Genomic DNA, 16,600 nt, shown 5'->3' on the forward strand with positions numbered 1-16,600 from the left:
ATAAACCCAATAAGTTGCCACTTCCCGATATGTTGACAGGTGACATCTTGTTGCAAGAAATTGAGAGTCTGGGAAGGGTCGAGAGGTACGAACGGGTGGTGGAGGTCGGCCGCGCCGCGCGTGCTGGTGGTGATGTGTGCAAGGAGCGCCTCGCATTGATTGAGCTTTCGCGTTCATGTGTGCCATACGAACGACTGACTGCTGCGTTGGGGTTATGGCAGAGTGGGTGTAGTTCGGAAACACTAAGGCTTCTGAAAGACCCTTGTGGCCGTGTTTCGCGGTTGGCTATGCTCCCAGCGGCGGAGGCGTTGCCGGATGCGGATTTGTTGAAAGTGTTTGGTGAACTGCCGGTGCAACGCCTCGCGATGTTCTGCGGTTACCTCGAGCGGAAGGGGAGAGTAACAGGTTTGGTTGACAGGTACGTGGCAGCCGTGACCCCTGTGCTGCAAAAGGGTCCTGGACTAACGCTGCTTTGTTGGGCGTCTGTCAGCATGTTGGCTGCACAACCCACCAGCACCTTCTACCTTCTGAGGAAGAGTGAGTGGGGCACACTTGTGCGACGGAATCCAAACTTCGCTGCGACACTAGTGAAGGCGAATATAAACAGTGGCACCGAAGCAAATCCCTCTGCTATCACGCAAGCTCATACTGTACTGGCGCAGCTTCGCCGATTTCACCCGTCGGTTGGATCGCAGTTACTGGGTTGTGTGCTACCGCGAGTACGAGTGAGCAATGAATGTATAGAAGCATATGCTAAAATGTACCCTGTTGAGGTGACACAAATGCTTTTGAAGCATAAGTTGGAGGAAACTTTGGACGTAAGCCACTTTTTTAAAAAGTTGGATCCAGATACACTTCTTACCCTTTTCAGTGCCGGTGTGTTCCGTGGGAAGGATTTCAAAGAGTGTTTTGCTTATGCCCCACATAACTTGCGAATGATTTTGTATAAGCGGTATCGAAAGGAACTACTTGATCCTGATGGGTCGATGGATATTTCCATGATTGAGTTGATCCCTAACCGTGAGGAGCGTGAGCGCGAGGCTCTACGTGCGCTGAATGAATCTGAGAGTCTGCGATTGGATCCAAAGAGATGGGTATCGTTCCTCTCTCCGTTACCTCTCTCACAGGCGGTGGAGGTAGGGAAGCAGTATTTGAAGGAAAAGGATGTCCATGTACGGGCTGAACTTATTGCCGCAATTGCGTATGGTGGTCAGTACCACCGAGAATGCTTAGATGATATTCTCGACTTCTGCATTGCTCGTGGGAATGATAATGATGTTGTGCGGAGGAAGTTCCTGATGAGGCTATCGATGATTTCCCGCAGCAAGTGGGAGGAGCGGCACATACCCAAACTCGCTGAAATTGTTAAAGCGGCATTGGACGCAAGAGATTCCTCCTCCTCTTCTTTGGACACGTGCATGTCACTGGTGTTGGGCACGGCTCATCTTTCCACGAAGGTGATTGAAAGCTCTTTTCTCCCACTTGTGCGAAGGGTGGGACCTCCTTTTAACCTGGGGAAATACCATTTGCCGAAGTCTGCTCTGTTGTGCATTTGGTCATGCCTTGAGCCCGTGATGAAAAAGGAAGCACAATCGGATCAGCATATGAAGGAAAGAATCATGTGGATGTTCTCCTCCCGCTTGCGGGACATTGGTGACGTTGTTATTCCGTACCTTAAGGGGCTTTGTGAGAGTGAGGACGATCTAGTCTTCTGTGGAATCAGCACCCTGCTGAAACACTTCCCCACCATCGGGTCACAGATGTTGCCAAACCTTGTGGTTAAAAGGCCTGATGTGATAAGCGTACCAGAGGTATGCTTTAAAGTAAGCAACAGCATACAAGGTGAGCTTTTGGAGAGGTGTCTTATGCGGGAGGCACTTGAGGATATTGTGTGCAGAGGAAGGTTTCCACATTCGGCACTCAGTGGCCGCTACTGGACTGCCGCGAAGCAGCAGATGTATGCTAATTCCACAGTTGAAATTTTGCTGGAAAAGGAAGAGGAATGGTTTGAGGCTCAGTGCTTGCTGAAACCCCTCGAATCCTTGTACAGTGTTGATGTGGCGAAGATCGCCTCTGTTCTGTTGGGCGAGGACAGCAAACCACCGCTGCTACGGGACCGACTTATTGAACTCCTTGGAAGAGCGGAGAATCCGGAGTCCCTACAGTTCCTGCTCAGCGCTCTTAATGACAACAGGTCACGCGTGGCCATCCATGCCATCAGTAAACGCGCTGGCGCTCTTTCCACTGCTCAGGTTCTGCAAATAGTGGATAAGGCTATGCACTCCAAATTGGTAGCCGTTCAGAAGGTGGCAGTTCGTCTCGGTGCCTTGAATGGTGACGAGGCGAGTTATAACTTTCTCATGCAACTGCGGAAGGGTGGAAGAATGAATGCGGATGTGGAGGCTGTGTGGGTGCAAGCGATGTTTAACTTTCTGGGTAAGGAGGATGTGTGGGTGTTTTTCCACAATGCCGCGCAGGATGAGCGTAGGGCAGTGGCTCTCGCCGTGGTGGATATTCCTAGCGGCACGCTTGAGGCGTGTTGGCAGTTGACTGCGCTGTGTAAGTTATTCGTTTTGCTGCTGAACCACGATGACGCCTATGTGACTGTTCAAGCGCTGAAGAAGCTATCGAAAAGTAAGCTACCGAGCTACGACGAGGAACTGATTAGTTGCCTTTTCCACCTCCTTGACACACGAAGACAATCGGATTATTTTCCCGACATTCTGCTTGCGCTCGCAAATTCATCTGCGGATGCTCGTGAGTTAGCCCAACGCCTAGTGGATGTTGACCTCGACTCAGTACTAAGTGTCAATGCCCACACTCATTGTGGTTCTATGGCTTCCCATGGAGAGCGGTTCAGAAATATTGTTTCGTCAATGGTGGAGCTGTTGGTGGAAGAGGGCCGGCAGCCGGCAATCGTATGCCATCTCATCTGTTGGCTGCATCCGACTGTGGCTGGTGAGTATTTGATGAAACTTTGTGAGAAGGGTCATCTCCATCCGGGATGTGTGTACGCCATCGTGGAAGCCGCAGGGAATTTCGGTTCCGAAACTGATGGGGTGAGTGCCCTTGAGGAGCAGCTGCGTGGTCACAGTAATCCCATCATGCAACGCATTGGACTGGAGCTGCTTCGTCGTATGGCATCTTCGGCAGGATGGGACGGGACGCTCTGCGAAGCGTTAGAGGTGTACCGATCTGCAAGTGATCCGTGGGTGAGAGATACGGCCAAAGTCATATCCGCTGAAGATTTGAACGAGTCGTGTTCATCCTACTGATGAATTTAACGGCGGGATGAAAACAATGATATCGGGGCAGTGCTTACCAAGGTCGTGTAGTCGTCGTTTATACATACACATATATTTTTTAACGGGATGCAGCGACAAAGTGTGGGTTATTAGTTTCCTTTAAATATCTACCTGAATTCTTGTTAGTATTCCTCTGTGGTTGGTTTTCGACTTGATATTTGTGTTTAAAGACTCTCTTTTATGATACTGATCCATTGTTTGAAAATTTCCTCCGAATTATGGTCCGATGTTACGCTTGTCACCGCTGTGACACGAATATGCCACACCGTGGCTACCGGTCACTGAGACTGTGTGAGTGTGTGGCCAGAGGAGTACATACAAATGCGTGAGAGTATGTTTCCAAATAATTGCTACAAGACGTCGATTAACCTTGTCGTAATACTCTTGACTGCTCCTCACTTGTAGTTCAGGTCGCTGGTCTGCATATTGGTTGGTGATGGGGCAGAGTTAGGTTACGCAGTTTTCTTGTTGTTCTTTACCCCCCTTACAAATTCACTTTCATTGCAGGTACGGACAATAATTTATGTCTCCCTGTATCATACTTTTTTGATTCATTTGCCACAAATTTGAAGCCGTGAAATAAATGAGAAACGGTACAACTCTCCTTCATTAATATATGTATTTTTGTTTCATGTCTAAAGGTGGTTTCCCTTCAAGCTTTATCTACCCTTTCGTTCTGCTGCTTTCTGACCTCTATTGTTTTGTACTGCATGAATGGAGATGGAGAGAGGCGGTTACAGGGAAATGGGAGGATTTATGGTTTGTCGGTTTACTTCATCCCACTTGGCAACTGTCAATGTTGTGCAATAACTACATGATGATGTTGCAATCATGAACCCATTCTCTGACGAGCGCGCAACGAACGTTAATATTGGCTTACCCTAATGAAACGAACAACCGTAGAACTGGTTCACCATCGTGTGGGACGTCGGTTAGGTCAGTGACCGTATTTTATATATGCGCATACGCTTCCTCTTAATCAAACGTACGGGGCGGCTGCCGGTAAAGATATTTGTGGTGGGGGTTAAGAGTAATATTGAAAACGGAAGTGAGAAAGAGACTTTTCCTGAGTTAATATATTGCGTTACTGTTGTTGATTCTGAATACAGAGCTGCTTGTTCTTCTGTGATTTTCAACCCTAACTTGTTATTAAAGCAAACAACGCCGACTCGCTTTTACTTTTTCCCTCCTTTATTAACATTATTATCATTGGTCTTAACTTTCTAGTACAAATAGGTGTCCTTTTTTTAAAAAAAAACTGCGTGTAAGTTTCGTTGTCACGACAGAAGAGGATCTTCATCCGCTATCCTGCTCCTTAACCGCAGTCCCCCCCGTCTGTTCCTACAACGTGGAGCATGTCGTCAAGCAAAGGTGGTGAAACCAACAACGCCGCCGGCGCTGACGCATCATCTCCTCAACTGTCCCGTAATAGCCGAACGTTTCTTCGAACGAAGCTACAAAAACGTGCGAAAAAGAACAGCAATGAGGGAAAGGGGGACAGTAGCGGTGGTGCCAAATTTCAGAAACGTAGTCTGCAGTGCTTGAAGAAGTTCACCTGCCCAGTTTGTCGGATGAAGGGTGCCGTTCGCATTGATGTAAACGCGAAGGAGCAGCAGGCGGTAGTATCATGTAGCTATTGCATGCAACTGAAGCCGCGGCCCGTTGATTTACCGTACCCTTTCACAACATCGTTTCTGCCAAAACTGCAGAACCGTGCCGATGTTTTCTTTGAGTTTAACGAGTTGTATCGCAGATTGCAACTACAAGCGAACTCCATTGAGTGTGCTGGGGAAGACGTTTCAGGTCTTAATACCAGTCACCTCCTGAGGGATGGTGTGTTAGGCCTCACTGGTTTGGCAACCGGTGGCGTAACGAACGAAAATAATGAATGTGAGGAGGGAAACGATTACGAGGAGGGCGGTGATTACGAGGAAGATGCTAGTGATGATGATGAAACTGTTGCAATCGGATGTGGTAATGAAGCGACTGTAAACGTGGCAGAGGAGGAAACGGTTACCAGCGACGTCGCAGTGGACGACGTTAATGCATTCTTTGACGAAAGTGACTAGGTTCATTGGAGCCATGCGTATGCATTTATACAACCCGCTCACAAGGAATTGGATATAAGTTATGTGCCGCTCCTGGAAAGGATCTAATATCTTGAAAAAACTCCTGCACCATTTCATTTAACGTTTACAGTTCCCGTGGATTAAGAGGCCTTTTCAGACAAAACGCCTGTGTTCGGGTACCAACGAATGCCTTCGCCTGTCCGCGGGGCCATCGGGTGCACATCCTTACCTCCTCACCTGCCTGTACGTCTGTGTTTTACGTGAATGAAAAGGAGTAAAAAAGCATTACCATGGTGTTGCTTAATTACGGTCCCCCCATATTTCATATGTCTTTTCAATGCTTGAATTCTCCCTATCCTCTTCGACATCCGTTGGTCGTCTTTGCATTGCTAAGTGGCTAAAGGTAGATGGGGCTACATTGGCCCCTGGCGCGTAGTTCCAACTGGTGCCACATGCGGGCGTTGAGTAACGAACATTTGCGGCGCCGGGTTGGCGCCGCCGTGCGCAGCATTGCCTCAACGGCACCCTGTTTTGCTTTAGAACGGGTTGAGGTGGCGCATTCGCATGCTTATTCCCGCCGAGGCGTGACAGTGGGCTTTACGTCATCTTCGTCCCCTAGCGGCAAAACTGGCAGTGGTGGGCTCTCGCCAGCATCACAGTCGTTGCATTCATCGTCATCTTTTGATGCGAGTAATGGGGATGTGCTAGCCAATTACGTCAACTTCGTTGCAGATGACGCTACCGGACCTGCTGCGACCAAAGAGAACGGTGCGCAGCCAATGCGTAGTTTGAGGTCCGCCTCTGCTGTCGAAAATCTTCTGTTTACCGACGCAGCGAAGAACTATTGCCGTCTCTGCATGGAGGAGGTGCAGGTGACGCCCAAGGCGCATATTAGCACTCCTTACCGTGGGAGTCACACAAATCACACCTGTCGGGAGGTCGTACTTGACTCTCTCGCTTTGCTTGCCATTCGGGGGTACCCTATCGATGATGTTTACTTCGTGTGGGCGGACACGCTCTATCAATCATCTGTCTTTCAACGCATCCCAGAGCTCGTCTCCCCGCGTTGGACTGTTGATAAGCGGAGTGAAGTATTGGCTAAGATTCTATTTATGTTAAAAGACATGGGCGTTATCGATATTTCATTAGCCGCCCAGGCACCCGATTTGTTTGATAACACGGCACAACAAGTGCATCACCGCCGGCGTGTGGCGTTCGAAAGATTAGAATACATCGGTGATAACTCGTGGGGAAACCATCTTTCCAATCGTATGATGCTCCTATTTCCCGATCGCCAGTGGACTTACAGCCAAAACGCCTACACCTTCAACTGCTTTCGTGATGCGTGCGAGATGAATGTGACGTTGGAATTTATGTTCGATACTCTACGTGTGGGGGAGTTACTTCCACCTGGTGTACGGGAAAAATTGGGAACGGGGAAGATAAAAGCAGATGTGGTGGAAGCTGTTATTGGTGAGTTGCACGTGACATTGTGGGGGCTTGAGCCGCAGCTGTATGATTCTGTGTGCTTTGTTGAAATTAACGGCGTGGGAGAGGCCCGTCTGGCAGCGTTGGTGCAGCACTGTCTCACAGAAATATATGACCTTATCGTGCTTTCTTACGTTCAGGAACTCAGTGGATCTGCGGTTCCGTTAGCAAAGCAGATAGCTGCCGATCGCATATGGAACAGCGTGTATCCTCCCGTACGAAAGGCGAAGGACCGTGCACCTGGGGGACGAAAAAGTCGATCTACTGTTGTGAACGTAGTCGGTGTAGGGGAGGTACGGCAACTTCCGTCACTTCCTTCGCTCTTTCCTGTAGCGTCAAAGCGACCCACACGGGCTCCACATCCACTTCGCCGACTTAGGAAGTTAGGGGAGATTCCTGAAGAAACTGTGTGTGCTGGTACGAACAAGGATGTTTTTGTCCATCTGATCGAGAGTTATGAACGTCTAGATATGTTGGATGACTCTCTCCTTCCCACATTGAATATGCGACGGCTCCAAGACGTTCAATTCTCAAAGCTGAAGCGACAGTTGGTTCCCTCACTCTCCCCTGCCGCGTTGGAAGAATTGCACAACTGTAAAGAGTTGGACGCTGAATCGGTTACACCGCACAAGGTTGGCGACAAGGAGGTTGCGACGGATGAACGGGTGCTGGACTTAGAAGAGGTTTATTTCCGTGATAAGTATTTTGACCTCTTCCCAACTCCGTTGCCGAATGAAGTTGTCACAAAAGAGGGAGACTGTGACAAAAGACAAAGCGGTGCCTCCACGAGCAGGGCGGTCATCATATCGCTGCCACGAGGGTTTGACGGGGGTCGACCCTGCAACAGGGCGCAACTCCACATGGCTCGAAACACAATTTATCCTTCACTGACTGAAAGACCGGCCCATAGTCCCACTGCTGGTATTACGAAGGGTGATCGTGTGTGTCTCTTTTCTCTTTCAGTCTATGTGCCTCCAGATACGAAAAGGCCTTCTGCGGGCGTAGTGACAGACAAGAACCTTCACTTTGGTGAATTTGCATTTCATGGCGTGCGGATCAAGGGAATTGAATGTGCCTCTGAACCAGAATGTATTAGCAGGCGAAGCAATGCTCCTGGTTCCGATGTTGGGACCTCACTTAACCGCAGTTCATGGAAAGAAGGAGGTGACAATTCATGTGGAACACTAACTGTTGAGGATGGTACCGGAGAGAACTCGGTAGTTGGGGAAGATGGCGATACTGGTGTGAATGGCGGGGAAGGTAAGGCTGAAGATGCAACAGGCAAACACCTACTGCGAGCCAAATGGTGTCGTGAAAATCCCTTCTTTCCACGGGCGTCGCTACCTCTTTTAGGCATCTCGGTTGGTGCGTGATAATTATTTGGATGATGAGGTAATACACGGGAGGGTGTTATTTTTCACTGCAGTATCCGTCATTGTTCGGTTGCTAACGTAGTTTGTGATGAGTGAATTCTCACTTGTAGGTCCCGGTAAGTCTGCAGCTAACCACATTGCTCTCGGGTTAATGTCACTTCCACTTATGTGAGCGGAAGTCTGTTCTTTAATCAACCGCGTTAACACATTGAAGCACTAAAGGAGTGCAATGTCCTCCACTCATGTACACGTGCAAGGATGGGGAATATGCATGACGGTGATGTCATTTCGTGAGTTTGAGGTTGGATGTGATGGTACACGAGACGTGTTTTTTTTTTTTGGTACCGTTTCTTTTCTTCGCAGAGGAAAGTTCGTGGTGGCACCCTTAGTTGTGAATATTTTATGTTACCCATTAGGGTGGGTACCTTTTAGTTTCTACCTTGTTACGTAGGATACACTACGAAATGTAAAGATGTTTCATATGTCACTTATCTTTGCGCGTTTTAACGAATTTTTTCCCATTCGCTTTCATTTGTTTTTTTTTGGCCACCTACGATACCAAGCAGACGTGCCGTACAGAAAATTTGCGTGCTTCAGCAACCATCAGCCTGACTTAGTAATAGGGGGTGTAAATCATGTCTACACGTAGCGGTAAGCAGGCATCGATGTGTGGGAAGAAGCGGCTGAAGTCGGTGAGCGACATTATCAACGAACAGTTTAGTGGGAATGGTGCTGAGAGGAATGATATGGACGCGTGGGATGAGCTGGGTGGCGACAAGCCGCAGATTGACGACTATTACGAGGGAAATGACAGCGGTAATGAGGGAGCGGATGACTTTGATGGAATGCCCCCACTATCAACTACCAAGCGCCGTCGCACAGAACACAAACTTCCACAACGAAAAGAAGAAAAACGCCTTCGTCGGCGCGGTCCGTTAGATCCATCACTCTCTGCGGGAGATTACGCCGCCACTCCGGTCGACGTGGAGGCAGCAATGGACGGGATATTTGGAGCACTCGAAATGGGCGAGGACGATGAGGAGGACATATCGGGTGAAGGCGATGCCAAAGGTTCAAAAAGGGGGGGAGGACGCAAGTACGAGACGGAGGAGCAATACGTCAAGTGGCTGGAGGCGCAGCAGGCGAAAAAATTATCGAAGCGTCCTGATTCTGGTCTTACAGAGGAAGATGATATTCTACAACAGTTGGAATCGTTGCGCAGTGCGCAGGTGGAGTTGCTACATAAGCAGGAATCAGGCGATACCTCTAACCCGCAGGCAAGAGAGCGGGAGCAAGTACAAAAGGCCATTCACCACTATGTGATGGTGTACTCGCAGTTGCTTAGGATGCGTATAAAGCTTCAACCCGTGGTCGCGCGCGCAGTTACCTTCCCGCAATATTATGCACTGAAAGACTTTCTTCAAAATGGTGATGAAACAATAAAGAAAGAGACGAAGGTAGTTACAGGCTCCCTCAAGGAACTCCTCGGCACCTTTCTTTCCTTGGCAGCAGGGGGAAAGAAGGGGGAGGACAACGGCAAACCCACGACTCGAGGCACTGTGCCCAGTTTTAAGGAGGTTAACGTAATTCACAAACGTTTTATAGCTGGGGCCGATGCGTGCATTGAGCACTGGGGGGCCAAATTTGTGCAATCAAATAGTGCTAAACTTCACACCGTTTCACAGCCACTCATACAACAAATTCGCACTATACTATCCAGTAGGGCACCTCTGCGTGCGAGGGTACAGAAAAACAGGGCACATGTGACAATACTGGGGCACCCGGAGCATTACCGTGCCACACAGTCCGGAGAACACAAGGCGGCCCGTGCCCTCCACATTGCCGATGGGGATATTGATGGCGAAATATATGATGATGGTGAGTTTCTCCGTGAAGTGGTTCGCCGTGGTGGTGCTGTAAAATTGCAGCAGCAACTTCAAGAAATACAGCGTGAGCTGCAGTCCAGTGAGGAACCAGCGAAGCGTGGCTTTCATAGGTTGACTAAAGGTAAGGCAGTTAATTACGAACCGCGGCCCAAGTTGGTTGGTTTCCTTCTACCTGTGCCGTTCGCAGTGAATGGGCAGCATGAGGTGTTGTTCAAGTCTTTATTCCAATAAAGCAGTGACGGCACGACTGTTTAAGGTAGAGCCGAGCGAATACGCGTCGCAACCGCACGGAACCGGGACGAGGTTACTAAGATTTAGCATGATACGGGATGATTACCAAAAGAAGAAAAGAAAAAAGGGTATCTAGTGAAGGAGGGAAGTGAGCCGTCATATGGAAATATCTTTGAAACTATAAAATTAATTCGGTTAAGGCACATCTAACAACATGCACCTTCTCTCTGATTGTGCGTTAGGCTGGGGGACGAATGACGGAAGGTGCGTGCTTGTTAATCGTTACTCAATGAGCTTGTGAAGGGAGAGGTAATGTGTATTCGCGTTGTGTGTGTGTGTGTGTGTTTGACAAATTCCTGTTTCCTTGGTTTTGTAAAAAAAGAAAAAAACTTTTAAAGTACGATGTGAGGCGCTTCTGACGTTTATCTTCTTTTCGTGGAACACAACAATAGACCCTAAAACAATTGAAGCGTCATACAGCAGCAGCCGTTTCAACAGGAAGAAAAAGAGCAGCCCAGCACTTAACGAAGAAAGTTGCGGACATCGCTAATTTGTTAACTTATCTTTTTTTTTTTGAAGTCCTCTATGGAGAAACAGCTCTTCGCCATCTTAAGCAGTGGTAGTAGAAAAGGTGGGAGTGCGGGGGAGAGACGGCAAGCCTTTTCTACGGCATTTGAAGCTTCATTATTTTCCACCACGTACAATGAACCTGCTAGCGCGAAAAAGGGGTCAAAGCGCCCCAAAGCCACAGACAAGGAAACCCGTGAAGATGAGTGTCTACGGCATGCTGTGAACTCATTTTTTACTATGCCGACACCGGGGCCACTAGAAACATTCTTTTTGCGAGCTGCAGCGATGCTTCACTCCTACACGCTGCTGCTTCCCGAAAAGGACGGAGAAGCAGGGGAGTTACCCGGTGTTGTAAAAGAGGCAGCTATCGCATTTTCCAGCGCAATATTCGCGCCACGGTTGCGTGCTGCGTGCGAAAGCCTTAAAGTCGAGGAAAAATGTTCTGCTTGGGTGTCAACAAATAATTGTGGCGCGGGTGCAGAGGCATTGAATCATCCTCTTTGGCACTGTTTTTTGTGTATATTTCTACAACAACTTTCAGCACGGGGTGGTAGCATTGCTTCTTGGCGGAAATTCATCTCCGATTGCGCAGATGGGTCACATGCATCGGCGCATCCACAAGAAGGTGATTGTGGCCGCGACGAAAGTGAGGAAGACAAGGGAAGTAGCACCAACATCACCTGTGAAGATGAGTGCACACGCCTTGCTGTAGCTGCGTGGGGAGCTGTCTCCCTAAAACTACTTGACGCAACCGTAGGACGCACGCGTTACCGACGTACGGCTGTACTTTGTCGCTCTGTTTGCCCGCACATCGTGGCACAGGCCCCCGGTACCACATATCAATTACTTGATATCTTGCATGGATTTATGAGCGCTTGGAGGGAGCGATACAGCAAGGCATCGTCAAATGGAAGAGAAGGAAAGAAGGAAGATGACGACAACACGGAGGATGAAACGGGGGCCACCATCGTGACGCTCTACGCGGAGCGTCTTGGTCACATTGTTGGTGACGGTCAAACGCACGCCATGCTTCTTGTCACTGCCATTGGTGCTGTACTCAGTGCAACATATGTCCTTCCGAAGCGCCAAAGACACGGAACTGTGGGGAGTGGCGATCCCTCGAAGTGGTATCCGCCGCGCTGCGAAGACCCCTCGTTAGGGCTTACGGAAAGCGAATGGCGTGCAACACACTTTCCCCCTATTGGCCGGTTGTTGCAATGCTTACACATTCATTCACTACTGAGTGTTCACGTTTTTGCATTCTGTATGCAACTACGGATCGGCCTATCCTCTTCGCAACACGCGGAAGTCCGACAAAGGTTGGCACTGTGCTTCTACCTGACAGAGGTCTGTCCGGTCCATGTCGCACTCGCTATTTATTACTATGCCACTTCTCCTCAGAATGCACTCGCGCAAGGCTCTGGAGAGTTGCCAGGGGATGGACTGATGGCGTACACAAAGGCCCTTGACCACTTCGTGACTGCGGCTCATAGTGAGTTGCTATTCTCCGTAACAGATTTACCAACCGGGCGTCGACGGCAACGTCACAACACGCGTGCTGCATCCGGTACAAAGGACGGCGGCCCTGATGATGATGATGATGATGAACCCACAGCAGTAGATGGTGAGTTGAAGGGCCCACGCTTCACAAAGATGGAATTCCCCGTGAGCTGCCCGACGTGGTCTCAGTACTTGACAGAGGGCACTGCAGGGAAGGCAACAAGTGGGCCAGCAGGACCTGCAACGAAACCAGTTGCAGGCACACTGCAGGTGGCTCCTTGCCGCTTCGTCGTGGAGCTGTTAGAGATTGGGCTGCCAATGCTTTCTGGGGCCACGATACATCTGTTGCAAAACGAAATGGATATGGACGTGTGCGCGGTGTCAACCGCAGCCATGCCTGCGGAGTGTGGAAGAGGTGTGGCAGCAATCATAATGGATCATTTTCATTCTATTTTTAGCAGGACAAACCCTAGCACCGCGTGCGTGGGTCCACTCCCAACAGAACGGCATTGGAATACTTCCATGATTCGTGTGCTTGGGGAGTATCTTCCCCTTCTGGAGGCTGTGTACGGCTACGTCGCGTCACAGTCGTTTATATCCTTTGTGCTAGAGCAGATCACGAAGGGATGTAAGGATTTCTTGTCAGCAGTTTTGGACCGACATAGCTGTAGCACAGACGAAAGTAAACAAAGTGTGCAAGCACTGGCGAGAAAAGCATTAGCCTTGGCAGAGCGTTATCTCATTACAGTTGTCATGCCCTGTATGCGGGTGATGTCACCCTCACCAATCGTATACGACCGACTGCAAGCGCTGTTTAATCTCTTCAAAGAGGAAGCCCCGAAAGTAAGTTTTGGTACCAGTCCAGCGGAGTTCCTGCACACAAGCGTATTCTGCAGCGCATTGCTTGCCACTGGGGTTTCCAACGACACACTTTCTTACCGCGCCCCGCACGAGAGGTTACGGTCAAAAGAACTCGATGCACTTTTTACACAGTCACTGAAACGACTCACTCTTGGAAACGTTAACCGCTACCGCTGTATGCTGCGGCCCTCCATATATGCCAACCCGTTGCTAGCTGCTGAAAAGATGTTTAAGCAAGCTGTGGGGTACAATAACAACTTTTTACTGATTCACACGCAACTGCTGCGCGGCGCTCCTCCAGCTGTAATGACTCTCATCGCACACATGGGCCTCCACCACATGCAACACTATGCAGAAAATGAAAGATTTGGTACTGCCGATAGCACTCGTGTTTCTTGCATTGCGACGTTCCTCGCTGTGCTATGGCGGGAAAATCCAAACTCCTTTGACGGTGGGCTGCTTTTGCGGGCGGCAGAACACTCACTAAGACGTGAGGGGCGTGCATCCGTTGTTTTCGGTCTTGAGTTGCTGCGTGCTATCTTACATGAATTACTAGATACAAAATTGGAGCATGAGGGGAAGTTTACCCCAGAGCAACTGCAGGCGCTCGTCGCCCCTCATCGCACGCAGTGGTTTGTAAAGGGTGCGGCAGAGTCGTTTCGATGCGGCCGGTGGGACTCAACGTTTACACCAGTGGTGTTATCTGCTTCGGAAGCGAATCTGCGGAGTGCGCTGCAGCAACGTTGTATTATTCCGGCGGAGAAGGAAAGCAGTGACGACGATGCCGCTGCGGCCAATTGTGGAGACGGAACGACGTGTAACGATAACGAAGAAAAGAAGGAGGAAGAAGTCGCACACAACAACACAACTGAGGATCAACAGTGTGGAGGTAGTTGGTCGTCGGTGGTGGAGGTCACGTTAGGGCAAGCCATCTTGCTGCACTTGTGTCGGCTACACAGCCGCATATATGCCGTACAGTCGGATCTCTCTGCACCGATGCAGCTTCTATTGCTTACCTGTGCCCGTGATTATAATGTAATCAATGACCTCCTTCTTTGTATGGAGACTTTGCTGACACAAGGCCCACCGCCAAAAGAGATTTACATGGTTGCAATGCCACACATTGCGCTTCGCCTCACTGCCCGCTTTGCAGCGAATGGAATAGTACGGCAAAGGCCGGAACAAAAGCATAACGGGCACTTGGCAGCAACTGAACCTTCTCATTGTGAGGGTGACGCCAATAACCATCATCTATGCGCCACTGTGGAAAGCATTTTCACTGTGATGCCGGCTGAGATTGGTGATCATATGGGAGACATGGCGTCCCTATGTAATATGGGTGGAAATATCTCCTTTGCACTCCTACAGAAGCTATCGTGCTACACTGCTGCGCACTTTGTATTCGAAGAGTCTGTGTACGTTGCGGCAGGAAAGGAACTTAACCGTTTTTACGTGATCGGTAACAAAAAGCAGAAGAACAGAGACGACGTACCTAACACTGGTGTGAACGTGCAGAAGGAATGCTTCCTGTTGTGGATGCAGGAACAGACCCGACAACTAAGGTATGAGAGGGAGTCACACCGCACCTTATATCAGAGGAGTGCCGAATCTTTGGGACAGCTCCTTGACGAATTGCGAAGCGGTGGTGTACTTACTGAGCCTGTTGAATTTGCGAAAGCCTATCTTTTGCCGCGTGCACTGATTAGTCTGGAGGACACGTTATTTGTATTTCACTTCCTCAGCTGGATGCTGAACAGCACTGAGGGTGATGAGCGGAACCGGGTCATAGACATTGCGCTTTCGCTCGTAACGGCGGGTATGAGCTTCTTTGTGGGGCTTACCGATGGGGAGTGCATGCGCTTAGGTGTTCTGCTAAGTTTTCTTCTCACACTTGTAGAAGACTGTGCGATAGACCTCTCAGGTAACACGGGAGCTTCTGATAGTGACGAGGGCACCGGTGGTGGTAGCGCTGCGGATGGTGCAGCTTCAACATATCAACCACCTGGTATTACCGCTGAGGCACTGAGAGCTCATTTGGATCCCGAAGCGCGGACTTTTCTAAACGTTCTTTCAGCAAGGGTCCAGGAGGAAGACGAGAAGGGGGATGAGGAGGCCGACAATCAGGTGCAGGAGGGTCCAACAGCTCCTTCCTACAGCAAGGTAGCGGCATATCCTCTGCAGCTGGAAGCGTATCTCTGTCGTGCTTTGGTGCAGGTGCTTGTGCACCAGTGGGACGTTCAGTACCTTCACCGTAACGCCTTTATTGTTCTTGAACACCTTACAAAAGGTAAGCATCGGTTCCCGTCCACGCTGTGCGCAGCGGACTGGCTTATTACCGTCGTTTCGCTACATGCAGTGAAAAGCTCGTCGTCATACGCCTCAGCAACGGCAGTGCTCCAAGCGCTCAAGGAGAACCGCCAACGACGTTGTGAGTTGGTGGAGAGAAGGAAGAGCGCGGGAAACTCGGTGAAGAAGACGAACAGATGGCTGAAGCTACTGAAGGACAGAGAGGAATTCATGCAACTGTTGTTGGCTCCGGATATGGCAGCAGCTGAAAAGAAGATCTGCGAGAGGGAAGCTGTCATCGCTAGCAGTGTGGCACTGGCCGACGCTGAGGGTGACGAGGAAGGGGCGGTTGCGGTTGAGGAAGGCGCAGTGAATGATAATGTGGAAAAGAATGAAGAACCAAACGAATCGGAGGGAGCTGAGGATTTAGATGATAACAGTGATGCCGCGGACGATGCGCACAGCTCCGTTACCGGAGACAGGAGGGGAAGCAGTGGAGGTGAGTCAAGTTTCGAGGAGGAGGAGGAGGGGGAGGATGAAGAAAGGAGTCCATCAGCATCTGCATCTCATGGAGACCCAAACCATGGCTCTATAACGGATGGCAAGGGCCGCAACTCAACTTCTCCTCCACCGGAAGAGCCTGAAGCAAATGAGGTAGCAAATGCGAAATCACGAAAGAGACCCCGAGAGGGCAGCGTGGAGCGCACCGGTGGCGAAGAGGAGACGTGAGGAGAGGTTTTTGTGGTGTTGGGATAAAGGGGGAAAGGCGATCCATGAGGAAGGCGACTGTAAGAGTTGTCAGGTCCTTTAACGTTGCAGTGTTTGCATTGCTGCAGTTATTCCCGCTTTTGAGTCTCAGTAACAAGGAATGGAGCGGGAAAGGGTTCTGGTGAAACCAGCAACAGGGGTAATGCGAATTTTCTAATACGAGAACTAACGGCTCCACGTTGTGCCCATTTCGTGGTGAAATTTATGAGGAAAAATTATACATTTCCAGGGTACCTTTAACGCCGGCGCTAAAATGAGTCTCT

At 49.7% G+C, this 16,600-nt stretch overlaps 5 protein-coding genes across 5 annotated transcripts, besides 4 other annotated features; all 5 read left to right on the plus strand.

The window, feature by feature from the left end:
- Positions 1–29: 29 nt before the first annotated feature.
- On the plus strand, positions 30–3,275 carry TB927.1.1670 (hypothetical protein, conserved; the record flags this gene model as incomplete). Its single annotated transcript, XM_001218868.1, has 1 exon — positions 30–3,275. The coding sequence occupies one exon, from the start codon at positions 30–32 to the stop codon at positions 3,273–3,275; it is 3,246 nt and encodes a 1,081-aa protein (XP_001218869.1).
- Positions 4,185–4,190: a repeat region (inverted telomeric repeat hexamer CCCTAA).
- A 251-nt stretch (positions 4,191–4,441) lies between these two features.
- Positions 4,442–4,447: a repeat region (inverted telomeric repeat hexamer CCCTAA).
- TB927.1.1680 (hypothetical protein, conserved) lies at positions 4,661–5,374 on the plus strand (the record flags this gene model as incomplete). The annotated part of the gene is made up of 1 exon (XM_001218869.1): positions 4,661–5,374. One exon carries the CDS (start codon positions 4,661–4,663, stop codon positions 5,372–5,374), a length of 714 nt encoding a protein of 237 aa, XP_001218870.1.
- Positions 5,375–5,781: 407 nt separating this feature from the next.
- Positions 5,782–8,235, plus strand: KREPB1 (RNA-editing complex protein; nuclease; KREPB1; the record flags this gene model as incomplete). The annotated part of the gene is made up of 1 exon (XM_001218870.1): positions 5,782–8,235. The coding sequence occupies one exon, from the start codon at positions 5,782–5,784 to the stop codon at positions 8,233–8,235; it is 2,454 nt and encodes an 817-aa protein (XP_001218871.1).
- Positions 8,648–8,653: a repeat region (telomeric repeat hexamer TTAGGG).
- TB927.1.1700 (hypothetical protein, conserved) lies at positions 8,871–10,352 on the plus strand (the record flags this gene model as incomplete). Its single annotated transcript, XM_001218871.1, has 1 exon — positions 8,871–10,352. One exon carries the CDS (start codon positions 8,871–8,873, stop codon positions 10,350–10,352), a length of 1,482 nt encoding a protein of 493 aa, XP_001218872.1.
- Positions 10,806–10,811: a repeat region (inverted telomeric repeat hexamer CCCTAA).
- On the plus strand, positions 10,938–16,298 carry TB927.1.1710 (hypothetical protein, conserved; the record flags this gene model as incomplete). The annotated part of the gene is made up of 1 exon (XM_001218872.1): positions 10,938–16,298. The coding sequence occupies one exon, from the start codon at positions 10,938–10,940 to the stop codon at positions 16,296–16,298; it is 5,361 nt and encodes a 1,786-aa protein (XP_001218873.1).

The sequence above is a fragment of the Trypanosoma brucei genome, chromosome 1 (assembly GCF_000002445.2).
Source record: "Trypanosoma brucei brucei TREU927 chromosome 1, complete sequence".
NCBI classification, from domain to species: domain Eukaryota; phylum Euglenozoa; class Kinetoplastea; order Trypanosomatida; family Trypanosomatidae; genus Trypanosoma; species Trypanosoma brucei.